Raw genomic sequence first — 27,838 nt, 5'->3', positions numbered from 1 at the left:
CAGAAGACCCTGAGGTGTCTTATGTCAATGATATGCAGAAAAATGATCTTTGGACTGAGCTGAAGTCAAATTTCACCCTACCGCCAGAGGATGATCCGCAAAAGCCAGTTAAAGAGCAATTAATCAAGTCTTTTGCTCTTAAGAGGATGGCAGAACTATTCAGGAGGTGGAAGAAAGAGCTGAATAACTTTGTCGAAAATAAAGAGACACTAGAATTCAAGGGCGGATATGAGAAGATCAGAGATCACTGGACCGCATTTGTGGCCAACAAGACATCGGAAAAGAGTAAGAAGATGTCAGCGACAAACAAGCAAAATGCTGCGAAGAAGAAGCATCACCATCGCACGGGGTCAGGTGGCTACCTCGTAGCCCGGCCTAAGTGGGCCAAGGCTGAGAATGATCTGCTTGATAAAGGGATCAAACCAGAGACAATTAACTGGCCAGACCGTTGCCGGACTTGGTTCTTCGGGGCTGGCGGAACCTTGGACCTTGTATCAGGGAAGTGCATTTGGACGAACGATCAAATGGATATACCAGTCAAGAAGCTTCAGCAGTATAACGAAGCAGCGCAGCAAGGGACGTTCGTTCCAGACAGAGAGAACGACGAGCTCACAATGGCCCTCGGGAATCCTGAGCACCCTGGACGGACACGAGGCACGCCCGGCTCCATTCCGTGGAAGGTTGGGTTTCCGGACGCAGGCGGTTACAAATGCCACGAGAGGAGGAAGAAAGTGGAGCAGACCCAACTGCAGGCGCTGCACGCTAGGGTAGAAGCGATAGAGGAACGAGAAGCAAATGGCAGCAAACGAACTGCCAAAGCTTCCCCCGAAGCTACCCCGCCATCTCAGCAGAGAAGCAGCGTGGCTTCCACCGAGCTGCTTCAGCCGGAGCATGTCTTGACGGCTCCTGTCAGCTATCCTGTGGATGCTATCACGGAGTCTCAAATTGCCACCTTATGACGCAATGGATTAATATGAAGGTCAAGGCGGCTATTGGCTCTGTTTTTCCTACTGAACCCGGCGCAACTTTTCACTGCCGGTCGATTCTAGAAGGATATGCTAGGGTGATGGTGGATGAAATAACGGAGGGATTTGAGGACCTCCAGCTTGACCACCCTACCGATGAAGGGGAGACTCGGCTAGGTTCTGCTCTGAAGACTCCATGCCTATGGCGGAAGGAGCTCATCAACCTTCCGAACTGGACGCCTCCGCCTCCTCCTCCTCCTCCAGCGAGTCAGGGCACTCCGCCTCCTCCACCGCCTCCTCCTCCGGCGAGTGACGATCGGGGCACTCGGCCGGCTCCTTCTCCGGCGCGTGGCGGCACTCCGCCTCCTTCTCCGCCTGCGTCGGCGCGCCCGAGCAGCCAACCTCCTCCTTCTCCGCCTCGTCAGCAAGGACGGAAGAGACTTGCCGCCGCTCCGGCTGCTCTGGCGCGTCATAGTCCTTCTCCTCCGCCTCGTAAGCAAGTAAAGAAGACAACCGCTCCGTCTGCTCTGCCGGCGTCTAGCAGTACAGCCAGAGGTGGAAGGACATACAGATTCGGTCCTTCTCTGAAGACTCCAGAGAAGTTACCATACGAGAGGACCCCGGAGGAGAACGCCGAGATCGCGCGAGAAGAAGTGAGGAACTACTTTGAAGGGGTGAAAGCAAAGAAACATCCACCTCCGGAGGAGAAGGTAGATCCGGTGAAAGCGAAGCGCACTCTGGCTGCCCTGACAAAACCACCCAAGTCTCTGCCGAAAGGAAACTATGAGTGCATTATTGGAAAGAAATTTGCTGAAGCGGAGCGGTCGGGAAGTACTGTCAGTGATCAAAGGCTGAAAGAACGACGAGCTGGGAAACAAATTGCCCAGCTCGGCGAACAAGCGAAGCAATCGTGCCCCCCGCTCAAGGTGCCTAGCGACATCGTCGCTAATGATCCGGGGATGGTGCCCGGTTATAGCAATCTTGGAGATTACCTGCCCGACGATGTACATTATGATTTCATGGAGGTGCAGATACAAAGATACGAGTACGGGAAGCCTCTTGTCAAAGATGAAAGATCTCTATCAACGACGATGCGAAGATTGCATGATTGGTACTTGAAAATCTGCAGAGAGTCTGGTGGGAGGAGTACTTTGTATGTGAGAGTTAAAAAGGAGCATGACCTCGTTGGAATTGATTTGTTGCATGTTCCATTTGAGGAGTTCTTTCAGTTTTTCAATCAATTGGCCCTCGATAAAGCAACGGTCACCTGCTACTCTCTATAAGTAGTACTACTTCTGTCATTAAGTCTCTCTATATAGCTTAGCTCTTTCATTGCATGTATTTATAATTATCCTCACTATATTATGCAGATTGAAGATCGTCGAATTGAAGAAAAAGACAAATCGGTGATATTGGGTTCATTAACACAAATATCATAGATGCAACTCAGGTTAAATTTCATGTCGCAGATACCGAGGCCAACTTGCTACGGTCGTTGGTAATAAATGAAAACAAAGATATAATACTCTTTCCTTACAACTTCAAGTGAGTGTTACTGTCTTATGCGTATTCGGTTTCCCTTATATATTAGTCAAGGTTATAGTAATGTAACTGATGAGTTATGCATGCGTGTGCAGTTTCCACTATATTCTCCTAGAGATTAAGCTTGAGCAGGGACTAGTAACCGTCTTAGACTCGAGACGAAAAGATCCCCAGGACTATGCGGACATGACTTAAATGCTCGAGAAGTAAGTTAAATCGGTCATTATCCACCATATCAGCAACTTTGTTCATTTCCTGATATATCAAGTAATTGTTTTATTTTTCTGGCAGGGTTTGGAAAAAATTCACCAAAAAAGCTCCTGGACTCCCGAAGAAGCTGCAATTTAGACACCCGAAAGTAAGTACTATAGTAGCATGTTCCGCGCATCTCCTATTGATTCAAGCGCTAGTTTCATCAATACCATTTGGCATTATTGCTTATCAGTTTGATTGACCTCTATTTCTTGTAAAGTGGTTGTGGCAGGAACAAGGGAATGATTTATGTGGATACTACGTTTGCGAGTCCATCCGCCAAACGACCTGTGAGCGGGGCTACTCCGACGAACAATATGAAGTGCGTAAATAACAACATTCACAATTTTATTTTATTACCATCATTTCTGTTGAGTTTCATTCATTCATATATATATATGTATTGACCCCCTTCTTCAAATTAGATGTTTCGGAAGCGGGATGAACTCCTAGCACCAGCTCGCATGTGAGCAATTCAAGAGGAATTGGCAGCATTCTTTCTTGACCACGTGATCATTGAAGACGGAGAATACTATGTGGATCATGAGTCCATATGTTAGGAGATTATATTTGTAAGAGATAATTATTGTATATATGTAGCCGGTAGTGTCGGATAGATATACGAGAACTTGTTGTTCGACCAATCTCTCGGAGAAGGAGAGGTGGTCGATATTACTTCTTTCTGTATGCATATATGTTCATGACAATCTTCTGTTTCCTTCGTTTGCTTACTAGCTAGCTAGCGTGTCTAGTCCTCTCTATACGTATGTATAGTACGTAGACCAAGCACGGACATAAGAGAGGACACTTCTCTCTATTAATTATAGCTAGGTAACATAATATATGAAACACCTAAATTAACCCTCCCAAAAACCCCAACCCCCCCCCCCCCATTTAAAAAAAACAAAAACTTCAGCCACAGAAATGCTGACGCGTGGATGCCTATTGGTCCCGGTTGATGCCACCAACCGGGACCAAAGGCCCTCCTGCCTGGGCTCCGAGCACAGGCCACGTGGAGGCCCATCTGTCCCGGTTCTGGATTGAACCGGGACTAAAGGGACAGGGTATTAGTATCGACCCTTTAGTCCCGGTTCAGAAACCGGGACAAAAGGCCCTTACGAACCGGGACAATAGGCCCTTTTTCTACTAGTGACTATGCGTGCAAACTAACATATTTATTTAGGTGTGCGATGCATCATGAAGAATGACGTATGTAACAGGTAATAGATTGATGATTTATGAGTTGACAACTGATATACTCCTACAAAATGACAAAATTGCGGCATGAATCAACTTGGTCAGGTTTTCGAACTGACAGAAACATGTGGTCGGCGGCAAGCTGGGAGGGCAACAAGCAAAATTTACGTAAGGATCAGAGAATAATCCACATACACAAATCATATATTCGAGTAGATATGGGAACTGCTTATTAAATTCCCTCACAAATAGCATTAGGATGCATATCAGTCCTTCTTGCCGGTCCCAATTCCATCCCAAAAGCAAGGGTTTGAAGGATTGCACAGAACACCTAGCACGATGAAGAAATCAAGGACAAGTGGAAGAGAAACCTTTCATTGTGGCAGCCGACGGCGCTGGCTCGAGCCGAGACGAGACGAGCAGGAGGGGTAAGGGGGAAGAGGCAAGCCGTACTGCGGCTGCGGGACATTGTCCTTTGACATCCGCTCCGATGGCGGCGGGGCTGGGGAGGCGGGAGAGGGCCAGCCCAAGGAAGAAAGAAATCCCGGCGGCAGGCCAAGGAGAAGCGGGAGGGGCGGGCGCCGCCGCGACGGAAACGAGAGGCGATTTGGTGGCGCCGCCGCACGCGAAGGGAGCCGAGGATACCTGGGCCGGCTCGGTGGCCAACAAAGGGAGGAGGAGAGGAAGGTTGGATTGCCCCACTCCCCTCCTCCCCACGGTCTCTTTTCTCGCAACAGACCCGACCGCCCCCTCGTGTCTCTTGTGTAATTAACTTGGTTAAGGCTAGTCATAGTGGAAGTAACTTAGGTAGTAAAATAGCATATTTTGATTTTTTTTACTTATGTGACATGTATTTAATGAGAAGTGGTAACATAATATGTTACTGTAACATAGCGCTTCCCAAGACAAGATGAGTCTACAAGCCATTAAATGAAGCCACATATGACACTACTAGTATGTTACTTTGCATTACGAAGATAGTAACTTAGACTAGTGTCATGCATGACATTAGTATAAGTTACTCCCCACTATGATCAGCCTAAGCAGTACTCCCTTCATTCCCTTATACAAGGTCACAAACTCATATTACAGGTACCAAGATAAAGTTTAATGACTCCTTTGCAAGTCAACTTCTATTTTCGTTAACCAGGATCATTAATGCACCACAAGTATGCAGCGAATGAATGGGAAGGAAGTGGCTGAATGTCATTATGACTACATGTATACAAGTATTAAAAAATTGCTAGTACGAGAAAACATCATTAATTTTTTGCATCGATTATTATTGGTGGCCTTGTATTGATGCAAAATGTACTTTTCATAGTGGCCTTGTATAAGAAAATGGAGGGAGTACTACGTACTGCTCAGCTCATATAATGATGACCAGGGATTCCATGCTGTACAACGTAAGTTGGGACTTCAGAGTGCTAGAGAATGTCATGTGGAAACTAAGTTACAATTGAAACTATGTGGAAGCCACATTCGAAAGTTTCTGAAAATTCTATGGGAGTAAATGAATTAGAGTTTGAGCTTGGAATTTTACATGATAGTAAAACATCACTCTCTTAGAAATATATTACTTTTTTTAGATTTTTTTCGAGACTTCAAAACATAGTTTTCATGTGGTTTTCATTGGTTTCTATTGTAAGTTGGTTTCTACCTGATATTCTCTCGGCATTATCTGCCAGCTGGCTAGTTATAAGGAAACCACATATACAAAATATTAGCTGATCTATCACCTAGTGTTCAACTAGAAAATTACGTACGGAGAGTGCTAGCTTGCTTTCTACTAGTGTTCAACCAGCAATCTTTCACCTCGAGAGTGCTAGCTTTGTACATAAGTGGATATTAGCTGATTGTACATAAAACATGCTCGATAGTACAAGAACAATCAGATGAAAATGCAGTAGATGATTATCACGTTAGTTTCATACCCACTTGCCTAAGGACAGTTTTTTACTTTATTGTTCTTTTAAAATTGTTCTATAACAAAACATCAACTAACTTTTATATTTACGTTCTTTATTATCTTGCAAAGCTATCTTTTCATGCCCGCTAAGTAGATTTATTTCTTGTTTCTAAGTAAGCAAACGTTCGGTGTGCGTATAGTTATATCTGTGATGATAGAACTTGAGAGAATACTAATCCTACCATTAGCTCCTCGCTAGGTTCGACACTCTCACTTACTAAAAAAGCTACAATAGACCCCCTACGCTTGTGAGTTATCAGTATACAAGGCTTGATATAAGGCATGTACTTCAGCATGATCCTCTTCGATGTTCGCACATTTAGTCCCATCCGCACGTTCGAGCCTCTCACTCTTGTTCATTCATTTTCATTGGGCTGCTTGAGCATGGAAGTATCCTGTCTTATGGTCACCTTCGCAGCCATGAAACCCTGGACCGCTGATAACTTCAAATCTCATCCCGACGGATTGCACGTCTCGATTTTTTATGGCCGCTTTCTTTTCATCTAAAGGTTCTCTGTCCATTGATTGGCCACGTAGTCGCGTAAGGTTCTCACGTTGCAGAACTCACGTAGCTTCCTCAACGTACGTGCCAAACAGCCAAACTCCTTCGCACCGCATACCACTACGTTGCCTTGTAGCGAATCAAGGGCTTGAACCACACCCTGCAGGCCATGCTGGCCGCTACTCCCTTCTGCCCTTGTAGAGGACTAACTTGGCATAGTCAACATGAGTCTGCCAAACATCCTCATATTTTAATGGCTTCGATCCTCTAGCAGCACTTGAAGGTAGATGCTTACGGAGATCCGCAAAGACGAAACAATGATCACATTCCGCAGCCACTATATGCCTCACTTTTATATGTTCAAATAGGTGCAACAGTGCATCATTATCCAAACGCTCTATCCAACCGAGCTTTAACAAAGCGGGGGAAACCCTTTTTCGGTAAAGTACCTGACTGTTGATGTCCCAAGTATACTCCATTCCTAATCAACCAAGGTCCACAAGAGCAATCATCAACCATCTCCCAGGATGCTTTCATCTAGCATTTGGGTCTGAGGATACGTGAGAAGTGTTATGAACCGAAAAGTGTCTCAATAAAATCACCAATGCAAAGCCATGCTTCATGCTTGATTGCGAACAATGTCCTCACGAACCTCCAACTTTGGCTTGTATCTTCCACCCTTGGGGCTCCATGGAAACCAGTTGCTCTCCATTGTTTTGATATATCACCCTTCTTTTGCACCATAATGTCAATATTGCCGGAACTGTAGTTCTTAAGATACCCCCTCCATTCACAATTCACAAATATAAGATGGGTTGGATATTTTAGTATGGACTACATACAGACTGAAATGAGTGAATAAACAAACTAAAATGTGTATATATACATCCGATTCTCAAAAAGTTAGAACATCTTATATTTTTGAAGAAAGGGAGTACTATAGAACACTAGTCATGGAGTCTTGGCAAATCGACATATTCAAACAGAAGGGGGTGCCCATTATGGACCATTTTTTTTCAATGCACACGTGTTTGTGAAATTTGGCAACACTTGGGTCTTGATCAAGTTGTCGATATTGCGTGTACTGTTGATAGGGAAGGGTCCTCAGTTCTTGCAAAAATATTGCTGGATAACTCATCGCCGACACCACTTCCTCCAAATGTTCTCTGGGCTGATCTTATTGCCACCACTGCCTGGTGCATTTGGTGGGAGCGCCGGCAGACAACTCCTGTTGAGAGAGTTCAACTCCCCATTAGCTCTGCACAAGCAATATCTGCATTGGCTACAAACTACTCGAGGACGAAGAAGAACGGTGCTCCTGTTGTTAGACATGGGTGGACGCGACCAAAGGTGGATTAAAGTAGTTTAGCGTATATGCGACTTTTGATATTGGGAGTAAAACTGGGAGAACTGGAGCTGTTCTTGGAGATGATAGGGGCTACTTTGGGGCCGCTTCCAACCGGACATGCGTTACTGACAGCGACGATGGTGAAGGCGATTGCTTTGTGGGGCGACCTTTTCCCTAGAAAATTCTATGGGGTGCAACAGGCTGGTTGTGAACTCTGATTGCATGGAAGTTGTGGAGGTTGAAGAATGTTGGACATTTACTATGGCCCGTGATAACGATCTATGACGATTGTTTCTTCCTCTGCCATGAGTTTAGTGATACTCCTTTTTTATTTTGTCATGTAGGGAAAGCCAATGTGACGCACATGTTTTAGCTAGTAAGTCGGAGAACTCTGGCCCTTGTGTTTGGCAAGAGGAACCTGCTTCATTGCATTTCTTGTGGCTGTCATCAGAAACGATGAAAGCATTTTGCCTTATGAATAAAACCGCTACGATGGCTTTCCCTCATACTTCCTCCATCTCAAAATAAGTGACTCAACTTTGCACTAGCTTTGTACCAAAGCTAGTACAAAATTGAGTCATTGGGAAGGAGGGAGTATAGAAAAGGAGAGAGCCCAGCATGCGTGCACGGCTTGGCTCAGTCAGTGCCAACAACGACGATTGATGCAAACAGGATGGGTGCCCATAGCTCAACTGCAATTTCATTTCCATTAATTATCCCCTGTTGCCTCTAAACATCATTCTCATCACACACAATCACAGGGTTAGTGTCTATGCTACTGCTAAGAGCATAAAGGCATACATGGTGTCTATAAGATACTAGTAAGAAATTGGCAATTTACGGATCTCCTCCTACCAAGGAAACGTTCAAGGGTGTTTGCCATGGTGTGGCTACAACCAAGTCGGGCATGCATTCTGCCTTTGGTACAATTTACATGCTTCTTCTACCTCTGCTATTTGTGTTCAGCAAGGCTATGGAGTTCAGGCACTCAGCGATAAAACAACAGCTACTAGGGGTTATGTCACCTTTGTCTTGTCACAGGAAAGTTCCACCACTGGACTCTTGCCTTGTGGATTTAACACTTCGTACTTGAGCCCCGTTTTGTCATCCGTAGCATCAATGACGATAGTTGAGCCTTCAACGGCTTCACCTTTGAGCAGCATCCGGGACAGCACTGTCATCACATTCTTCTGCACCCACCTCCTTATGGGCCTTGCGCCATACATCTGCAAAGACACCAAGCATGCATATGCATTGTTACCAAACCATACAGACAGGCAGACAGACCGACAGGAGAGGGTATGAAAGCAGGACCTAATTATTTTGATACGAAAAGAAACTGTGCTTACTAGGTTGCATGATTCCAACAATATGACGTCCAACGCAGCATCGCTTGCAGACAGAGAGATGCTCTTGGCAGCTACCCTTGCAGTGACACTTTTCATCTGAATTTTTACAATCTCCTTCAGTTTGTCATGCAGAAGTGGCTCAAATATCACCACCTCGCTCAGTCTGTTCAGAAATTCAGGCTTAAAGTGTTTGTGAACCTACTAGTGTGACCTACTGATGTGTCATATATATGGTATTCACAAACCTTTTTCATCACAAGCTACTAGGTCACACTAGTATAGAGCCTTAACAGCAGCAAATATGGTATTCACAAACCTTTTTAATCACAAGCTCCTTTGCAGCTTCCATTGTGCTTTCTCCAGCCATTCCAGCTGTTAGGTGCTCTGCTCCTAGATTTGAGGTCATAATGATGATAGTATTCTTGAAATCTACGGTCCGGCCTTTGCCATCAGTCAGAACACCATCATCAAGAAGTTGAATAAAAACGTTCAGCACCAAGGGATCTGCCTTCTCCACCTCGTCAAAAAGGATGACACTATATGGGCGCCTCCTCACTATTTCAGTCAGTTGTCCACCATCATCATAGGCAATGCAGCTTTAAGAAGTTATAAAAGAAGCATTAACATCAGTCAAATGAAAGATCCATACTGATATCATAACGTAATGAGCATACAATATACAAAGTAAACCTTGGTGCAGCTCCAATTAGGCGCGCCACAGCTCCAAACCCAACATATTCAGACATGTCAATGCGAACCAACATTTTCTCACTGTCGAATAGCTGCTCGGCAAGAGCTTTTGCAAGATCTGTCTTTCCAACACCAGTCAATCCTAAGAAGAGGAACGAGCCTATGGGTTGGCCAGGCTGATCACGGCTAGCCCTGGAACGTAAGACTGCTTCTGCAACCAAATTTACCGCTTCATCCTGGCCAACAACTCGCTCATGAAGTCTATCCGCTAGGTGGATTAACCTATCCTTCTCCTCTTGATCAAGCGTAGAGACAGGAATTCCGGTGCATCGGCGCACAGCCTTCAAATGACGAAGTTAGAATTTGCATGAAAAACACATCTCATTGATCAAAATGGTACACAAAAGTCATTAGGAAGAGAATGCTCACTTGTGCGACATGATTTGGTGCAACAATTGCTTTCTTCACAGTGTCCTCTTCCTTTTCTTGACTGTCAATCTGCATCATTTTCTTTGCAGTAGCACACGCCGCATCAATCAGATCAATAGCCTTACAAGGAAATTGACGACCTACAAATACACCCAGCGATAAAACCCATTAATATTGTACTACAACATAAAGCCAATTAGCCATTCTTGCCACTGACAAATGCAACTCGGCAGAGAAGAAACATTGCAGTTCAGGTTACCCCGTCAATTCATACATATGACTGTCACGGATTAATTAGAACCTTAAACAAGATTCATAGATTATTTCAGCTTCATGTATCCAAGGTAACATAGTTACTCCATGGTGCTCTAATGTGATCATTCTTGCCCTTGAAGTGCACATCAAACCTTCACGTAGATAGCAAAACTTAACAAGGATGGGCACATGAGCTAGTAAACCTCAACAAGGATAGGCACATGAGCTAGTAGACCTCAACAGGGATGGGCATCTGACCATGACCAATTAAGCATGCATTTTTTTTTTGTCATACTCCCTCTGTATCAAAATCACTGAAAAAAATAGCGCGCTATAGCATCGCTAATAGCACGCTATAGCGTATTGAGAATTGCCTCGCTAAATATATCGGTGTACAACGTCTCGCTAATAGCACGCTATAACGCGATATAGCACGCTAATAGCATATTTTAAGGTCGCCGCTATTTTGCTGTAGCGTGCTATTTTTTTCATTGATCAAAATACAAGACGTTTTTTGACACTATGACAGTGTCAAAAAACATCTTATGTTTTGATACGGAGGGAGTACTTCCTAAGTAGCTAGGTGAGGTTATGCTTCTACTGATCACCTCAAGAAACAATACGAGTAAATTAATTCCTCACCAGTGATGTAGCGGCCAGCGAGCTCTGCAGCAGCAACAATAGCGGCATCTTGGATTTCCAAGCTATGGTGCCGTTCATACTGCTGCTTTATGCCCCGCAGAGTGGCAATGGTCGCCTGCGTGCTCGGTTCTTCAATATGCACCTTCTGGAACCGCCGTTCGAGCGCTGCATCCTTCTCAATGTACTTGCGGTAGTCATCAAAAGTTGTCGCGCCCACACAGCGGATACAACTACGGGCCAACGCGGGTTTCACAATATTAGCAGCATCATTGCTTCCCCATTTATCACCGGCGCCAATCAGCATGTGCATCTCGTCGATGAAGAGAATTATATTGCCGCCCGAATTCTCCGCCTTCTTTATCATGGTCTTCAAACGGCTTTCAAACATGAGAAAATTCCTTATATAACACTGTTTTAAATATTGGTTCCCTATTTAACACTAAAAAAAATCTTCCCTAAATAACATCAAGTGTAATTTTTTTTACCTTTCTAACACTTCCGTCAAGTCCGTTAGCGTATGTCGTTAAGATTTGGATTGACTGATGTCAGTATTTTCTCGTTGGACGAAATTACCCCTTTGAGGAAAAAGAAAAACAGAGACCAAACCGGTCTCTCTATTCTCTCCCGACCCGACTCTTCTCATCCCCTTTCTTCCCAACCCTAGAGGCGGCGGCGGCAGCGAACCTCCCAGGCTTAGCGGCGGCGGCGGAGGGCTATGGATGGCGGCAGTTCTGCGGATGGAGACGGCGCCGCGGACGACGGCCATGGCGCGGCTGCGGACGTGCCATGGCTTGCCGATGGCGCCGGCGGGGCTGAGGTCAGGTCAATCCAGGGCGTCGTGCTAGCCTCGGGCTGCGGTGGGGTTGAGCCAGCATCGGGCCAGGCCGGAGACTCGGCTACAGCTGGCTCGGGCCTGGCCGGTGGCTCGGCTGTAGCTGGCTCGGGCCAGGGCGCGGCAGTGGCTGGGGTCTCCGGCGAGGGCACGGCTGGGTCGTTCTTGGCAGCAGCTTCAGGCCAGGGCGGTACTCAGTTGCCGCCAGCAACATGGGCGTGTCCAGATGGGTAAGGGCCAGTCCATCTAGTAGCAATTATCATGATTGTGCTAGTTTGTGTAGCTGTGTATTTGAGGAAGAGATCTTTTCACTTAATTTCGGTTGATGATCAGATTGTCTAGCAATACTCATGCATAGGTTTAAAGCAAAGTTTAAAGTTGTCTTTTTAATTCACAGGATGGATCCAAATTCGAGTTATTTGCTCAAAATTAAATTGTTTGGCAATCCAAAGAAAGCTCGAAAGGACATAAGATGTTTTTGTTTTGAGAAGGTCATCGATTGTGACTTGACAAATTATAAGGATTTGGTCGAGTCAATTGTAGAGCAGTACCCGCCACGTTATTTGGAAGTTGCACATGTGCAATATTATGACTATGCTCTTAAAAACTGTCCAGAAGTAAAATCTGACCAAGATTTGATGCTTATGTTTGAAAAACACTCGGAGACAAAGATGCTACATATGATTATTGCATATTGTGATCCCTCGGAGCCATATGAGCCTATCACCGAGTGGGATGAACCTAACAGCAATATAGAACATGAGGATGATACTTACCTTCGCAACCCAAGACCTGAGAATGAGCATGTTGGTGTTGATGAGGAGAATATGTATGAAGTGGATGAACCTATGCCCTTAGATGTGGTTCTTTGTCCTAATAAAGAAAAGGATGATGAAGTAGAGGCGTCTGAAGTAGAGGACGATGAAGTAGGGGAGTCTGAAGTAGAGGATGATGAAGTAGAGGAGGATGAGGAGTTGCATGAGGCAGAGCATACTCCACATGTAGAGTATGACAAATTAGACCCTCCAATGACAAAAGGATTTACATATCCCAGCATGAAAGAGTTCAAGTTGGCACTTTCTCAGCATGCAATCAAACATGAATTTGAGTATAACACCGAGTATAGTACACCCCATCGATTTAGGGGCTATTGTTCAAGACGAGATGCTGATAATTGTCCATGGAGGATACATGCTTCTACGACGGAGGATAAGTGTACCGTAATGGTAATTGTTTAACTCTATTCATTTGTGAACATTTATTGCATAATTGTCAAGTGTTTTTAGCTAATTACCTCTATCTCTCTTTTTAAGGTGAAGAAAAACCCATGTGGTCATGATTGCTCTAGTACAAGAAGGAAAAAGAAGATGAAGAATGCAACCAAGTATTGGATATGTGATAAGGTGAAGGATTGGCTGATTGAAGATGCTACTCTCGGAGTGAAGGCATTGCGCAAAAAGATTAAAGAACACGACAAGGTTGACATCCACTACAAGAGGGTATATATGGGTAAGAAGCTAGCTCTCAAAGAACTATATGGTGATTGGGATAGCAGCTTTGACAATTTGTATAGGTTTAAATCACAAGTTGAAATCTCTTGCCCTGGTAGCATAGTGCAGATTGATCATTACACTATAAAAGAAAAAAAAACAGGTTTAGAAGGTTCTTCTTTTCTTTGAAACCTTGCATAGATGGATTCCTTAGTGGTTGCAGACCGTATTTGGCAGTAGATAGCACATTCTTAACAGGCAGGTTTAAGGGGCAGCTTGCCAGTGCTACCGCTGTAGATGGCTATAATTGGATGTATCCACTTTGTTTTGGAATTTTCGATTCTGAAACAAATGAGAACTGGATCTGATTCATGCAATTGCTTAGGCAAGCCATTGTTGGGGAACGTAGTAATTTCAAAAAAAATCCTACGCACACGCAAGATTATGGTGATGCATAGCAACGAGAGAGGAGATTGTTGTATACGTACCCTCGTAGACCGAAAGTGGAAGCGTTAGCACAACGCGGTTGATGTAGTTGTACGTCTTCACGGCCTGACCGGTCAAGCACCGAAACTACGACACCTCCGAGTTCTAGCACACGTTCAGCTCGATGACGATCCCCGGACTCCGATCCAGCAGAATGTCAGGGAAGAGTTCCGTCAGCACGACGGCGTGGTGACGATCTTGATGTTCTACCGTCGCAGGGCTTCGCCTAAGCACCGCTACAATATTATCGAGGATTATGGTGGAAGGGGGCACCGCACACGGCTAAGAGATCAATGATCAATTGTGTCTTTGGGGTGCCCCCCTGCACCCGTATATAAAGGAGCAAGGGAGGAGGAGGCCGGCCCTAGGAGGGGGCGCGCCAAGTGTGAAGTCCTACTAGGACTCCCTAGTCCTAGTAGGATTCCACCTCCCATATGGAATAGGAAAAGAGGAAGGGAAAATGAGAAGGAAGGAAGGGGGCGCCCCCCTTCCCTAGTCCAATTCGGACCAGACCAAGGGGAGGGGTGCGGCCACCCTTGAGGCCCTTTTCCCTCTTTCCCGTATGACCCAATAAGGCCCAATACGTATTCCCGTAACTCTCTGGTACTCCGAAAAATACCCGAATCAGTCGGAACCTTTTCGATGTCCGAATATAGTCGTCCAATATATCGATCTTTACGTATCGACCATTTCGAGACTCCTCGTCATGTCCCCGATCTCATCCGGGACTCCGAACTCTTTCGGTACATCAAAACTCATAAACTCATAATATAACTGTCATCGAAACCTAAAGCGTGCGAACCCTACGGGTTCGAGAACAATGTAGACATGACCGAGACACGTCTCCGGTCAATAACCAATAGCGGAACCTGGATGCTCATATTGGCTCCCACATATTCTACGAAGATCTTTATCGGTCAGACTGCATAACAACATACGTTGTTCCCTTTGTCATCGGTATGTTACTTGCCCGAGATTCGATCGTCGGTATCTCAATACCTAGTTCAATCTCGTTACCGGCAAGTCTCTTTACTCGTTCCGTAACACATCATCCCGCAACTAACTAATTAGTTGCAATGCTTGCAAGGCTTATAGTGATGTGCATTACCAAGTGGGCCCAGAGATACCTCTCCGACAATCGGAGTGACAAATCCTAATCTCGAAATACGCCAACCCAACAAGTACCTTCGGAGACACCTGTAGAGCATCTTTATAATCACCCAGTTACATTGTGACGTTTGGTGGCACACAAAGTGTTCCCCCGGTAAACAGGAGTTGCATAATCTTATAGTCATAGGAACATGTATAAGTATGAAGAAAGCAATAGCAACAAACTAAACGATCAAGTGCTAAGCTAACGAAATGGGTCAAGTCAATCACATCATTCTTCTAATGATGTGATCCCGTTAATCAAATGACAACTCATGTCTATGGTTAGGAAACATAACCATCTTTGATCAACGAGCTAGTCAAATAGAGGCATACTAGTGATACTCTGTTTGTCTATGTATTCACACATGTATTATGTTTCCGGTTAATACAATTCTAGCATGAATAATAAACATTTATCATGATATAAGGAAATAAATAATAACTTTATTATTGCCTCTAGGGCATATTTCCTTCAGTCTCCCACTTGCACTAGAGGCAATAATCTAGTTCACATCGCCATGTGATTTAACATCAATAGTTCACATCACCATGTGATTAACACCCATAGTTCACATCGACATGTGACCAACACCCAAAGGGTTTACTAGAGTCAATAATCTAGTTCACATCGCTATGTGATTAACACCCAAAGAGTACTGAGGTGTGATCATGTTCTGCTTGTGAGAGAAGTTTAGTCAACGGGTCTGCCACATTCAGATCTGTAAGTATTTTGCAAATTTCTATGTCAACAATGCTCTGCATGGAGCTACTCTAACTAATTGCTCCCACTTTAAATATGTATCCAGATTGAGACTTTGAGTCATCTGGATCAGCGTCAAAACTTGCATCGACGTAACCCTTTACGACGAACCTTTTGTCACCTCCATAATCGAGAAACATATCCTTATTCCACTAAGGATAATTTTGACCAATGTCCAGTGATCTACTCCTAGATCACTATTGTACTCCCTTGCCAAACTCAGGGCAGGGTATACAATAGGTCTGGTACACAGCATGGCATATTTTATAGAACCTATGGCTAAGGCATAGGGAATGACTTTCATTCTCTCTCTATCTTCTGCCGTGGTCGGGTTTTGAGTCTTACTCAACTTCACACCTTGTAACACGGGCAAGAACTCCTTTTTGACTGTTCCATTTTGAACTACTTCAAAATCTTGTCAAGGTATGTACTCATTGAAAAACTTATCAAGCGTCTTGATCTATCTCTATAGATCTTGATGCTCAATATGTAAGCAGCTTCACCGAGGTCTTTCTTTGAAAAACTCCTTTCAAACATTCCTTTATGCTTTGCAGAATAATTCTACATTAGCTCCGATCAACAATATGTCATTCACATATACTTATCAGAAATGTTGTAGTGCTCCCACTCACTTTCTTGTAAATACAGGCTTCACCACAAGTCTGTATAAAACTATATGCTTTGATCAACTTATCAAAGCCTATATTCCAACTCTGAGATGCTTGCACCAGTCCATAGATGGATCGCTGGAGCTTGCATATTTTGTTAGTACCTTTAGGATTGACAAAACCTTCTAGTTGCATCATATACAACTCTTCTTTAATAAATCCATTAAGGAATGCAATTTTGTTTATCCACTTGCCAGATTTCATAAAATGTGGCAATTGCTAACATGATTCGAACAGACTTAAGCATAGATACGAGTGAGAAACTCTCATCGTAGTCAACACCTTGAACTTGTTGAAAATCTTTTTGCGACAATTCTAGCTTTGTAGATAGTAACACTACTATCAGCGTCCGTCTTCCTCTTGAAGATCCATTTAATCTCAATGGCTCGCCGATCATTGGGCAAGTCAATCAAAGTCCATACTTTGTTCTCATACATGGATCTCATCTCAGATTTCATGGCCTCAAGCCATTTCGCGGAATCTGGGCTTATCATCGCTTCCTCATAGTTCGTAGGCTCGTCATGGTCAAGTAACATGACCTCCAGAATAGGATTACCGTACCACTCTGGCGCGGATCTCACTCTGGTTTACCTATGAGGTTCGGTAGTAACTTGATCTGAAGTTACATGATCATCATCATTAGCTTCCTCACTAATCGATGTACTAGTCACAGGAACAGATTTCTGTGATGAACTACTTTCCAATAAAGGAGCAGGTACAGTTACCTCATCAAGTTCTACTTTCCTCTCACTCACTTCTTTCGAGAGAAACTCCTTTTCTAGAAAGAATCCATTCAAAGCAACGAATATATTGCCTTCGGATCTGTGCTAGAAGGTGTACCCAACATTTTCTTTTGGGTATCCTATGAAGACGCACTTCTCCGATTTGGGTTAGAGCTTATCATGGTTCACATAAGCATTGCAACCTCAAACTTTAAGAAACGACAGCTTAGGTTTCTTCGGTGTCGTCTCAACAGATTTAGATGGTGCCCTATTTAACGTGAATGCAGCTCTCTCTAATGCATAACCCCAAAACGATAGTGATAGATCGGTAAGAGACATCATAGATCACGCCATATCTAATAAAGTACGGTTATGACGTTCGGACACACCATTATGCTGTGGTGTTCCAGATGGCATGAGTAGTGAAACTATTTCACATTGTTTTTAACTGAAGGCCAAACTCGTAACTCAAATATTTTACTTCTGCGATCATATCGTAGAAACTTTTATTTTCTTGTTACGATGATTCTCTACTTCACTATGAAATTCTTTGAACTTTTCAAATGTTTCAGACTTGTGTTTCATTAAGTAGATATACTCATATCTGCTCAAATCATCTATGAAGATCAGAAAATAATGATATCTGCCGCGAGCCTCAATATTCATCGGACCACATACATCAGTATGTATGATTTCCAACAAATTTGTTGCTCGCTCCATTGTTCCGGAGAACGGAGTCTTAGTCATCTTGCCCATGAGGCATGGTTCGCAAGCATCAAATGATTAATAATCAAGTGATTCCAAAAGTCCATCAGCATGGATTTTCTTCATGCGCTTTACACCAATATGACCTAAACGGCAGTGCCACAAATAAGTTGCACTATCATTATTAACTTTGCATCTTTTGGCATCAATATTATGAAAATGTGTATCACCACGATCGAGATCCAACAAACCATTTTCATTGGGTGTGTAACCCTATAAGGTTTTATTCATGTAAATAGAACAAAAAATTATTCTCTTACTTAAATGAATAATCGTATTGCAATAAACATGATCAAATCATATTCATGCTCAATGCAAACACCAAATAACATTTATTTAGGTTCAACACTAATCCCAAAAGTATAGGGAGTGTGCGATGATGATCATATCAATCTTGGAACCACTTCCAACACACATCGCCACTTCACCCTTAACTAGTCTATGTTCATTCTGCAACTCCCGTTTCGAGTTACTACTCTTAGCAACTGAACCAGTATCAAATACCGAGGGGTTGCTACGAACACTAGTAAAATACACATCAATAATCTGTATATCAAATATACCTTTGTTCACTTTGCCATCCTTCTTATCCGCCAAATACTTGGGGCAGTTCCGCTTCCAGTGACCAGTCCCTTTGCAGTAGAAGCACTTAGTCTCAGACTTAGGACCAGACTTGGGATTCTTCACTTGAGCAGCAACTTGCTTGCCGTTCTTCTTGAAGTTCCCTTTCTTTCCCATTGCCCTTTTCTTGAAACTAGTGGTCTTGTTAATCATCAACACTTGATGCTCTTTCTTGATTTCTACCTTCATCGATTTCATCATCATGAAAAGCTCAGGAATCGTTTTCATCATCCCTTGCATACTATAGTTCATCACGAAGTTCTACTAACTTGGTGATGGTGACTAGAGAATTCTGTCAATCACTATTTTATCTGGAAGATTAACTCCCACTTGATTCAAGCGATTGTAGTACCCAGACAATCTGAACACATGCTCACTGCTTGAGCTATTCTCCTCCATCTTTTAGCTATAGAACTTGTTGGAGACTTCATATCTCTTAACTCGGTATTTTCTTAAAATATTAACTTCAACTCCTGGAACATCCATATGATCCATGACGTTCAAAACGTCTTTGAAGTCCCGATTCTAAGCTGTTAAGCATGGTGCACTAAACTATTAAGTAGTCATCATATTGAGCTAGCCAAACGTTCATGACGTCTGCATTTGCTCCTGCAATAGGTCTGTCACCTAGCGGTGCATTAAGGACATAATTCTTCTATGCAGCAATGAGGATAAACCTCAGATCATGGATCCAATCCGCATCATTGCTACTAGCATCTTTCAACTTAGTTTTCTCTAGGAACATATCAAAAATAAAACAGGGAGCTAAACGCGAGCTATTGATCTACAACATAGATATGCTAATACTACCAGGACTAAGTTCATAATAAATTAAAGTTCAATTAATCATATTACTTAAGAACTCCCACTTAGATAGACATCCCTCTAATCCTCTAAGTGATCACGTGATCCATATCAACTAAACCATGTCCGATCATCACGTGAGATGGAGTAGTTTCAATGGTGAACATCACTATGTTGATCATATCTACTATATGATTCACGCTCGACCTTTCGGTCTCCGTGTTCCGAGGCCATATCTGTTATATGCTAGGCTCGTCAAGTTTAACCTGAGTATTCGGTGTGTGCAACTGTTTTGCATCCATTGTATTTGAATGAAGAGCCTATCACACCCGATCATCACGTGGTGTCTCAGCACGAAGAACTTTTGCAACGGTGCATACTCAGGGAGAACACTGGTACCTTGATAATTAGTGAGAGATCATCTTATAAAGCTACCGTCGAACTAAGCAAAATAAGATGTATAAAAGATAAACATCACATGTAATCAAAAATATGTGACATGATATGGCCATCATCATCTTGTGCCTTTGATCTCCATCTCCAAAGCATCGTCATGATTTCCATCGTCACCGGCATGACACCATGATCTCCATCATCTTGATTTATATCAATGTGTCGTCACATGGTCATCTCGCCAACTATTGCTCTTGCAACTATTGCCATCGCATAGCGATAAAGTAAAGCAATTATTTGGCGCTTGCATCTTATGCAATAGAGAGACAACCATAAGGCTTTTGCCAGTTGCCGATAACTTCAACAAAACATGATCATCTCATACAAAAACTTATATCTCATCACGTCTTGACCATATCACATCACATCATGCCCTGCAACAAGTTAGACGTCGTCTACTTTGTTGTTGCAAGTTTTACGCGGCTGCTATGGGCTGAGCAAGAACCGTTCTTACCTACGCATCAAAACCATAACGATAGTTTGTCAAGTTGGTGTCGTTTTAACCTTCGCAAGGACCAAGCGTAGCCACACTCGGTTCAACTAAAGTTGGAGAAACTGACACCCGCTAGTCACCTGTGTGCATAGCACGGCGGTAAAACCAGTCTTGCGTAAGCGTACGCGTAATGTCGGTCCGTGCCACTTCATCCAACAATACCCCCAAACCAAAGTGTGACATGCTGGTAAGCAGTATGACTTATATCGCCCACAACTCACTTGTGTTCTACTCGTGCATATGACATCTACGCATAAAACAGGCTCTGATACCACTGTTGAGGAACGTAGTAATTTCAAAAAAAATTCCTACGCACACGCAAGATCATGGTGATGCATAGCAACGAGAGAGGAGAGTGTTGTATACGTACCCTCGTAGACCGAAAACGGAAGCGTTAGCACAACGCGGTTGATGTAGTTATACGTCTTCACGGCCCGACCGATCAAGCACCGAAACTACGGCACCTCCGAGTTCTAGCACACGTTCCAGCAGAATGTCGGGGAAGAGTTCTGTCAGCATGACGGCGTGGTGACGATCTTGATGTTCTACCGTCGCAGGGCTTTGCCTAAACACCGATACAATATTATCGAGGATTATGGTGGAATGGGGCACCGCAAACGACTAAGAGATCAATGATCAATTGTTGTGTCTTTGGGGTGCCCCCCTGCACCCGTATATAAAGGAGCAAGGAAGGAGGAGGCCGTCCCTAGGAGGGGGCGCGCCAAGTGTGGAGTCCTACTAGGACTCCCTAGTCCTAGTAGGATTCCACCTCCCATATGGAATAGGAAAAGAGGAAGGGAAATGGAGAAGGAAGGAAGGGGGCGCCCCCCTTCCCTAGTCCAATTCGGACCAGACCAAGGGGAGGGGTGCGGCCACCCTTGAGGCCCTTTTCCTTCTTTCCCGTATGGCCCAATAAGGCCCAATACGTATTCCTGTAACTCTCCGGTACTTCGAAAAATACCCGAATCAGTCGGAACCTTTCCGATGTCCGAATATAGTCGTCCAATATATCGATCTTTACGTCTCGACCATTTCGAGACTCCTCGTCATGTCCCCGATCTCATCCGGGACTCCGAACTCCTTCGGTACATCAAAACTCATAAACTCATAATATAACTGTCATCGAAACCTTAAGCGTGCGGACCCTATGGGTTCGAGAACAATGTAGACATGACCGAGACACGTCTCCGGTCAATAACCAATAGCGGAACCTGGATGCTCATATTGGCTCCCACATATTCTACGAAGATCTTTATCGGTCAGACCGCATAACAACATATGTTATTCCCTTTGTCATCGGTATGTTACTTGCCCGAGATTCGATCGTCGGTATCTCAATACCTAGTTCAATCTCGTTACCGGCAAGTCTCTTTACTCGTTCCGTAACACATCATCCCGCAACTAACTCATTAGTTGCAATGCTTGCAAGGCTTATAGTGATGTGCATTACTGAGTGGGCCCAGAGATACCTCTTCGACAATCGGAGTGAAAAAATCCTAATCTCGAAATATGCCAACCCGACAAGTACCTTCGGAGACACCTGTAGAGCACCTTTATAGTCACCCAGTTACGTTGTGACGTTTGGTGGCACATAAAGTGTTCCTCCGGTAAACGGGAGTTGCATAATCTCATAGTCATAGGAACATGTATAAGTCATGAAGAAAGCAATAGTAACAAACTAAACGATCAAGTGCTAAGCTAACGAAATGGGTCAAGTCAATCACATCATTCTCCTAATGATGTGATCCCGTTAATCAAATGACAACTCATGTCTATGGTTAGGAAACATAACCATCTTTGATCAACGAGCTAGTCAAGTAGAGGCATACTAGTGATACTCTGTTTGTCTATGTATTCACACATGTATTATGTTTCCGGTTAATACAATTCCAGCATGAATAATAAACATTTATCATGATATAAGGAAATAAATAATAACTTTATTATTGCCTCTAGGGCATATTTCCTTCAGCCATAGGGTCGCCAAGGGGCTTAGCCATAAGCACTGATGCTGGGCAGGCGGTGATGACAGGGGTAAAGGAAGTTTTCCCAGAGGTAGAACATAGGGAATGCATGTTTCACTTGGTGTCAAACTTCAAGAAAAAGTATCACGGAAAGGTATTTGATGACCATCTTTGGGCTGCTGCTTACTCATGGAACAAGTATATATTTGAGAAAAATTGGGTTGCAATGGAGACAGCAAAGCCAACGGCAACTACATATCTTAGGAAGTGGCACACTAGGTTGTGGACTAGGAGTCAGTTCTCAACCATTTGTAAGGTGGACTATGTAACCAACAACCTGGCAGAGTGCTTCAATAAATGGATTAAGCACCACAGGTCCTTGAACTTTGATGACTTAATGGACAAGCTTAGGCAGATGATTATGATCATGTGGAATCGAAGGAGAAAAGTAGCAAAGAAGTTAGCTGGCTTATTAATTTTGCCCCACATAATGAAGAAGTTGAATGCAAAGAGTAGAGAGTTAAACTTGGAGGTGGTAGAAAGCTCGGAAGAAGTTGCTGAAGTTACTCAATTGGGAGGCAGCGGGTTTAGGTTTGTCGTCAACTTGCATGGCAACACATGTTCTTGTAGACAATGGCAAGTTTCCGGCCTTCCTTGCAAGCATGCTCTAGCATTCATCACATCACTTGTTAATGCACATATACAGAATTATGTGGACTCGTATTACTCCATTGACAAGTTTAGGGCAGCTTATGGCCAACTAATCCCTGCTATGTGTGACAAGACCCAGTGGCCTGAATCTAACCATGGATTCTTCATGCATCCACCCTTGTTAAAAGTTGTAGCTAGTCGGCCCCAAACTGAGAGGCATAAGGGTTGTGGTGAGAAAAAAGGAAAAGTGGCCAGCACTTGTGCCCTATTTGCAAGGAATACGGGCACCATTGGCATAAGTGCAAGAAGGGTAACAAAGATGACATTGCTGCTTTCATGGCTGTGAGGTAATCTACTATCCATTCTACTCTCCCATTGCATGTTAACTACTTTCTTGCATTATTGTTTTGTAATCACCTATGAATGTTCACTACTTTCTCATTTCTCGTGTAGAGAACCACCAAAGAAGAGGAGGAAAACTATTAAAACATTCGAGTCATCCATTGTGCCAAGAGGTGATGACGCGCTGGCAGCCGCTATGTATTTTCCACCAAGGTTATCGATTCTACACCAATGCTTGTTCCAAATGATAACTGAGTTTTTATTTGTGCCAAACAAAAACTGAGTTCGATTTGTATGTATTCATGTAATCCATAGCCAAAACTTGGAAACTACAACCAAGAAGAAGGGAAAGCATAACCAAACATTGGAGACTACAAACAAGAAAAATGCAAAAGGGGGGAAAAGGTGACCTTTTCTATTTTTGGATTTTAATATCACATATTATGCATAGTTGATATTGTTATTTGCTGCCATACATGTATCAAATATATCCATATGTATTGTTGTCATACATGCACTACAATAATTTGACAACCATGTTATTATTTTAAGGGCCACAAGGAAGATGGAGCTTGCTAAAAAGGATCAAAACAATCCGATGGTGCCATTTGACAGCCCTGCAATGGGCACTAGAAGCAAAAAAGCTTACCCAACTAGCCCTGCAATGGGCACAAGAAGCAAAAGGCGGCTCAGCTTGTGAACTTCTTTCACTTAATGTCACTTTTGTTGCTGCTCATGTCATGTTGTGTGGACTTGGAGTAATGTATGTGAACCTGGGTATGATGTGAGCCACTTTTGGGTTGCTAATATGATGTATGTGTGGACTTGGAGTAGTATGTGAACCTCGGTATGATGTGAGTCACTTTTGGGTTGCTAATATGATGTATACATATGATGTATGTGTGGACTAGTAATGTATGTGAACCTGGGCATGATGTGAGCCACTTTTGGGTTGCTAATATGATGTATACGTATGATGTATGTGAGTCATATATGTGTACTTGGATGTGAGTCTGGATGTATATGGAGTGCCTCATGCCATTGGCAAATTTGAAAGGTGTGTGTTGAACAATATACATATAAATTGTGTCATAGGTTCTGCCCAATTTTAAATTAAATTTTAAAATAAAAAACTATCCAGAATTGCATGTTTACAAGGAAAGTTCTGCCCAGTTTTGCAATTAACAGCAGGAAAAAGTTATCGATCCCCATGTGAATGATTTTGATCACAAGTTGCATTAGGGGTAAGATCGTCTTTTCATGTGCCATTTAACACCGTTCACTGGTAGAAAAAGGGCCGGTTGTCCCGGTTCGTAAGGGCCTTTAATCCCGGTTCCTGAACCGGGACTAAAGGGTCGGTACTAATGCCCTGACCCTTTAGTCCCGGTTCAAACCAGAACCGGGACTAAAGGCCCTCCACGTGGCCGGTCCACCTTTAGTCCCGGTCGGTAACACCAACCGGTACTAAAGGAAATTTTCTGATTTTTTTTTGAATTTTTTTTTTGAAATTTTTTTATTTTCAAATTTCTGAATTATTTTAACCTCTAATCTCTAATCACCCCTCATCACTGCTCAATTTAATCTCTAATCACCCCTCATCATTCCAAATCATCTAACTTCCCGGACGGTCACCCATCCTCCCACTCCCCCAGCCTGAGCACGCTTAATTCCAGGTTCTATTCTCCCTCGTTTCCAAGTCTGCACTCGTTGTTTTCCTGACAATAATAAGATGTCAATCCTATTAACCCTCAGGAGTTTAGCTTGAGCATGAAGTCACACATTTCACTGTTTGAGTTCGAAACTATTGTTCTAAAAAACAATAATTTTTTAGTAACACTAATATTTCTTGAATAAGTAGTTTGACCATTGTTTGACCACAGTTTGACCATAATTTGACCAGATTTGACCAAAATTCAAAAAAACTGAAATAATTGTTTAATAACACTAATATTCTTGAATAATTATTTAGTAACACTAATACTTCTTGAATAAGTAGTTTGACCATAGTTTGACTAGATTTAATGAAAATTTAAAAAAACTGAAATTTAAGCATAACTTTTTTTCCTTTTGGAATTTGAGGATTTTACAAATTTGCAAACAGGCCGTAGCGCCCGCCTCCGACGCCAGCCGCAAGCGCCGCCGCGAGGACGCGGATGGTGCGTACGGGCACAGTACCATTAGCCACTGGACGTGATTAGGATGTGGATTTCTCCTGGCTTATTTGGGGGTTTCAGCTACATTTCTTTGTTTGTTTAAAAGGGGAAGGAGATGCAACATTGATACATTTTATTTATACAAGTTCCTTTTTAGTTTTAAATTTCTAGGTGGTGTGGGTTACTCTAAAATGCATTCCATTTTCTCTGACGTAATTTTATTCAGAAGAACAGTTAACAAACCAGTACTGGTACATATGTTTGCCCATACGTCCAATTGCAGCATTGGTGTTCAAACTACATCATACCATTATACAAGTTGAGAATAGCAGCTGGACAACTAAACAGATTTGGAATAATATGTATATGATAAGTTCGTGTATATCGCTGTTGAGGTACATACATCCAGGTCATGTGTCTTAACTCTTAACTCTTATGCATATGGCCCGTCTGGCGTGTAATCAGGTCTGATCTTGGTAGCACAATGCTTCAGCCTTAGATCGGATGTAACTTTTTGAGTAGATGATTTTTCATATAATTTTTTTTTTAATCCGAGTTCGTATGCAAAAATTATGCCCATTTTACAAATTCCAAAGAGATCTTGTAAATAAAGTCGAAATTCATATTTGTAAATTTTTCCAACAATTAGACCACATATCACATGGGAAACTTATTTTATTTTATTTTTTTTACATTTCCATCATTTTTTTTGTTTTTTCTAAAACTGAAAAGGCGGTCGGGGGGGGGGGGGGGGGGGGGGGGGGAGAGTTTGAAAATGGGACCTTTAGTCCCGGTTCGTGCCATGAACCGGTACTAATGCCTCAATGCCCATTAGTCCCGGTTGGTGGCACCAACCGAGACTAAAGGTCTAACCTTTAGTATCGGTTGGTGCCACCAACCGGGACTAATGGGCATCGCACCCTTTAGTCCCGGTTCGTGGCTCGAACCGGGACTAAAGGGCCCCGGTGAACCGGGACTAATGCCTTAGACGCATGAACCGGGATAAATGCACCCATTGGTCCCGGTTCTGGACTGAACCGGGACTAATGGGCTTACCCGGCCTGGACCAAAGCCCTTTTTTCTACTAGTGATTAATACTCAAAATAGACGGAAGTGTCATAAAGGAAGCAAATTTTAACATTGTTGTTAGATAAGGAAGAAAAAGTTTTACGGTGTTAAATAGGGCACAAAAATTTAAGCGGGTGTTAAATAAGGAATTCTCTCTTCAAACATACCACGCAGTACAGTGCCGGCCACCATGGCCCCCAGATCAACCTCCACGACACGTGCCTTGGAAAGCTCGGCAGGGACCTTCCCAGCAGCAATCCGTTGCGCGAGGCCCTCGGCGATGGCCGTCTTGCCCACCCCTGGGGCTCCGACGAGTGCCACACAATTCTTGGTCTTGCAGCAGAGAATGGAGACGACACTGTCGATCTCGTCATCCCGGCCGACCACCGGGCCGCTTGTCTCGCCGTTCATGTAGCGTCCGTAGGTGCGCAGACATGACTTGCACGCGTAGTAGCTCCAAGCTGCCCAACAGAGACCACCAGCTGCTCCAAGGCAGACTACAGGTTCGATCTGTCGCCACACCCTGTACATATGACTCTGGGTGCCTTAGTCATGGTCCCCAGCAGCGGATCGAAGGTTCCGGTCCTTCCCATACCTGACCAAAAGCCCTGATCTGAACAAGGAAAAAGATTGCATTACTTCATGATCGAGATGACTTGTTGTAAATGATCAAACTTCATATTGCATACAGCCATACACGGTATATTTCTTAATCAAGATAACCAGTGCAAAAATTTAACTTTGAGAGAATGAAAGAAAGATAATTCTTCTTTTAGCTTAAATATGGAGTCACCATGCGATTATGCTTGTTCCTCTTGATTGAGATTAAACTGAAGTAGCAAAAATCAGGACTTGGCATCAAACGGGGGAAAAGTTCCCCTCTTAAGAAGACAGGAGAAAATTATTACCTCTCCTCAAGTCCTCCGCGCCGCCTGATCACTGCGGCGCCCCTCCGCCGCTGCTCGACCCCCACCCTCAGTCCCTCGTCGGCTCGATCTGGTCAGGCACGCTTCGGCCGGCGGCACTCGAATCCCAGTCACCGTTCGCCGCCCCGCCGATGGCCTAGAGCCGCCGTGCTCACGATCTATATATGGAATGAAATTGAGAATTGAGATAGAGAGAGAGAGAGAGAGAGAGAGAGAGAGAGAGAGAGAGAGAGAGAGAGAGAGAGAGAGAGAGAGAGAGAGAGAGAGAGAGAGAGAGAGATACAACTCGGGGAAGCAGAAGAAGAGAGACCTTGCCTGGTGCGCTCCGGCCGGCGCTGCTCGAGTCCC

General features: G+C 43.6%; 1 protein-coding gene across 1 annotated transcript; it reads right to left on the bottom strand.

Annotated features, from left to right (window-relative positions):
- Window positions 1-8,791: 8,791 nt before the first annotated feature.
- Window positions 8,792-27,259, bottom strand: LOC123056775 (chaperone protein ClpB1-like). Its single transcript, XM_044480050.1, has 9 exons — window positions 27,254-27,259; window positions 27,160-27,177; window positions 26,714-27,101; window positions 11,141-11,512; window positions 10,244-10,383; window positions 9,815-10,155; window positions 9,441-9,720; window positions 9,125-9,322; window positions 8,792-9,001 (listed from the first exon to the last, which is right to left on the bottom strand). The coding sequence occupies exons 1-9, from the start codon at window positions 27,257-27,259 to the stop codon at window positions 8,792-8,794; spliced, it is 1,953 nt and encodes a 650-aa protein (XP_044335985.1).
- Window positions 27,260-27,838: the final 579 nt, after the last annotated feature.

Source organism: Triticum aestivum, chromosome 3A, assembly GCF_018294505.1.
Source record: "Triticum aestivum cultivar Chinese Spring chromosome 3A, IWGSC CS RefSeq v2.1, whole genome shotgun sequence".
NCBI lineage: Eukaryota > Viridiplantae > Streptophyta > Magnoliopsida > Poales > Poaceae > Triticum > Triticum aestivum.
The sequence above is the reverse complement of the archived record's forward strand: the minus strand, read 5'-3'. Positions and strand labels throughout refer to the sequence as shown.

Bases quoted from the DNA above. Each gene is read 5' to 3' on its own strand.
- LOC123056775 (XM_044480050.1), bottom strand. The intron at 10,384-11,140 runs GTGAGGAATTAA...GTGTATTTGTAG, and splicing joins CGCTGGCCGCTACATCACTG to GTCGTCAATTTCCTTGTAAG. The intron at 9,002-9,124 runs GTAAGCACAGTT...GTGTCTTTGCAG, and splicing joins TGTTGGAATCATGCAACCTA to ATGTATGGCGCAAGGCCCAT.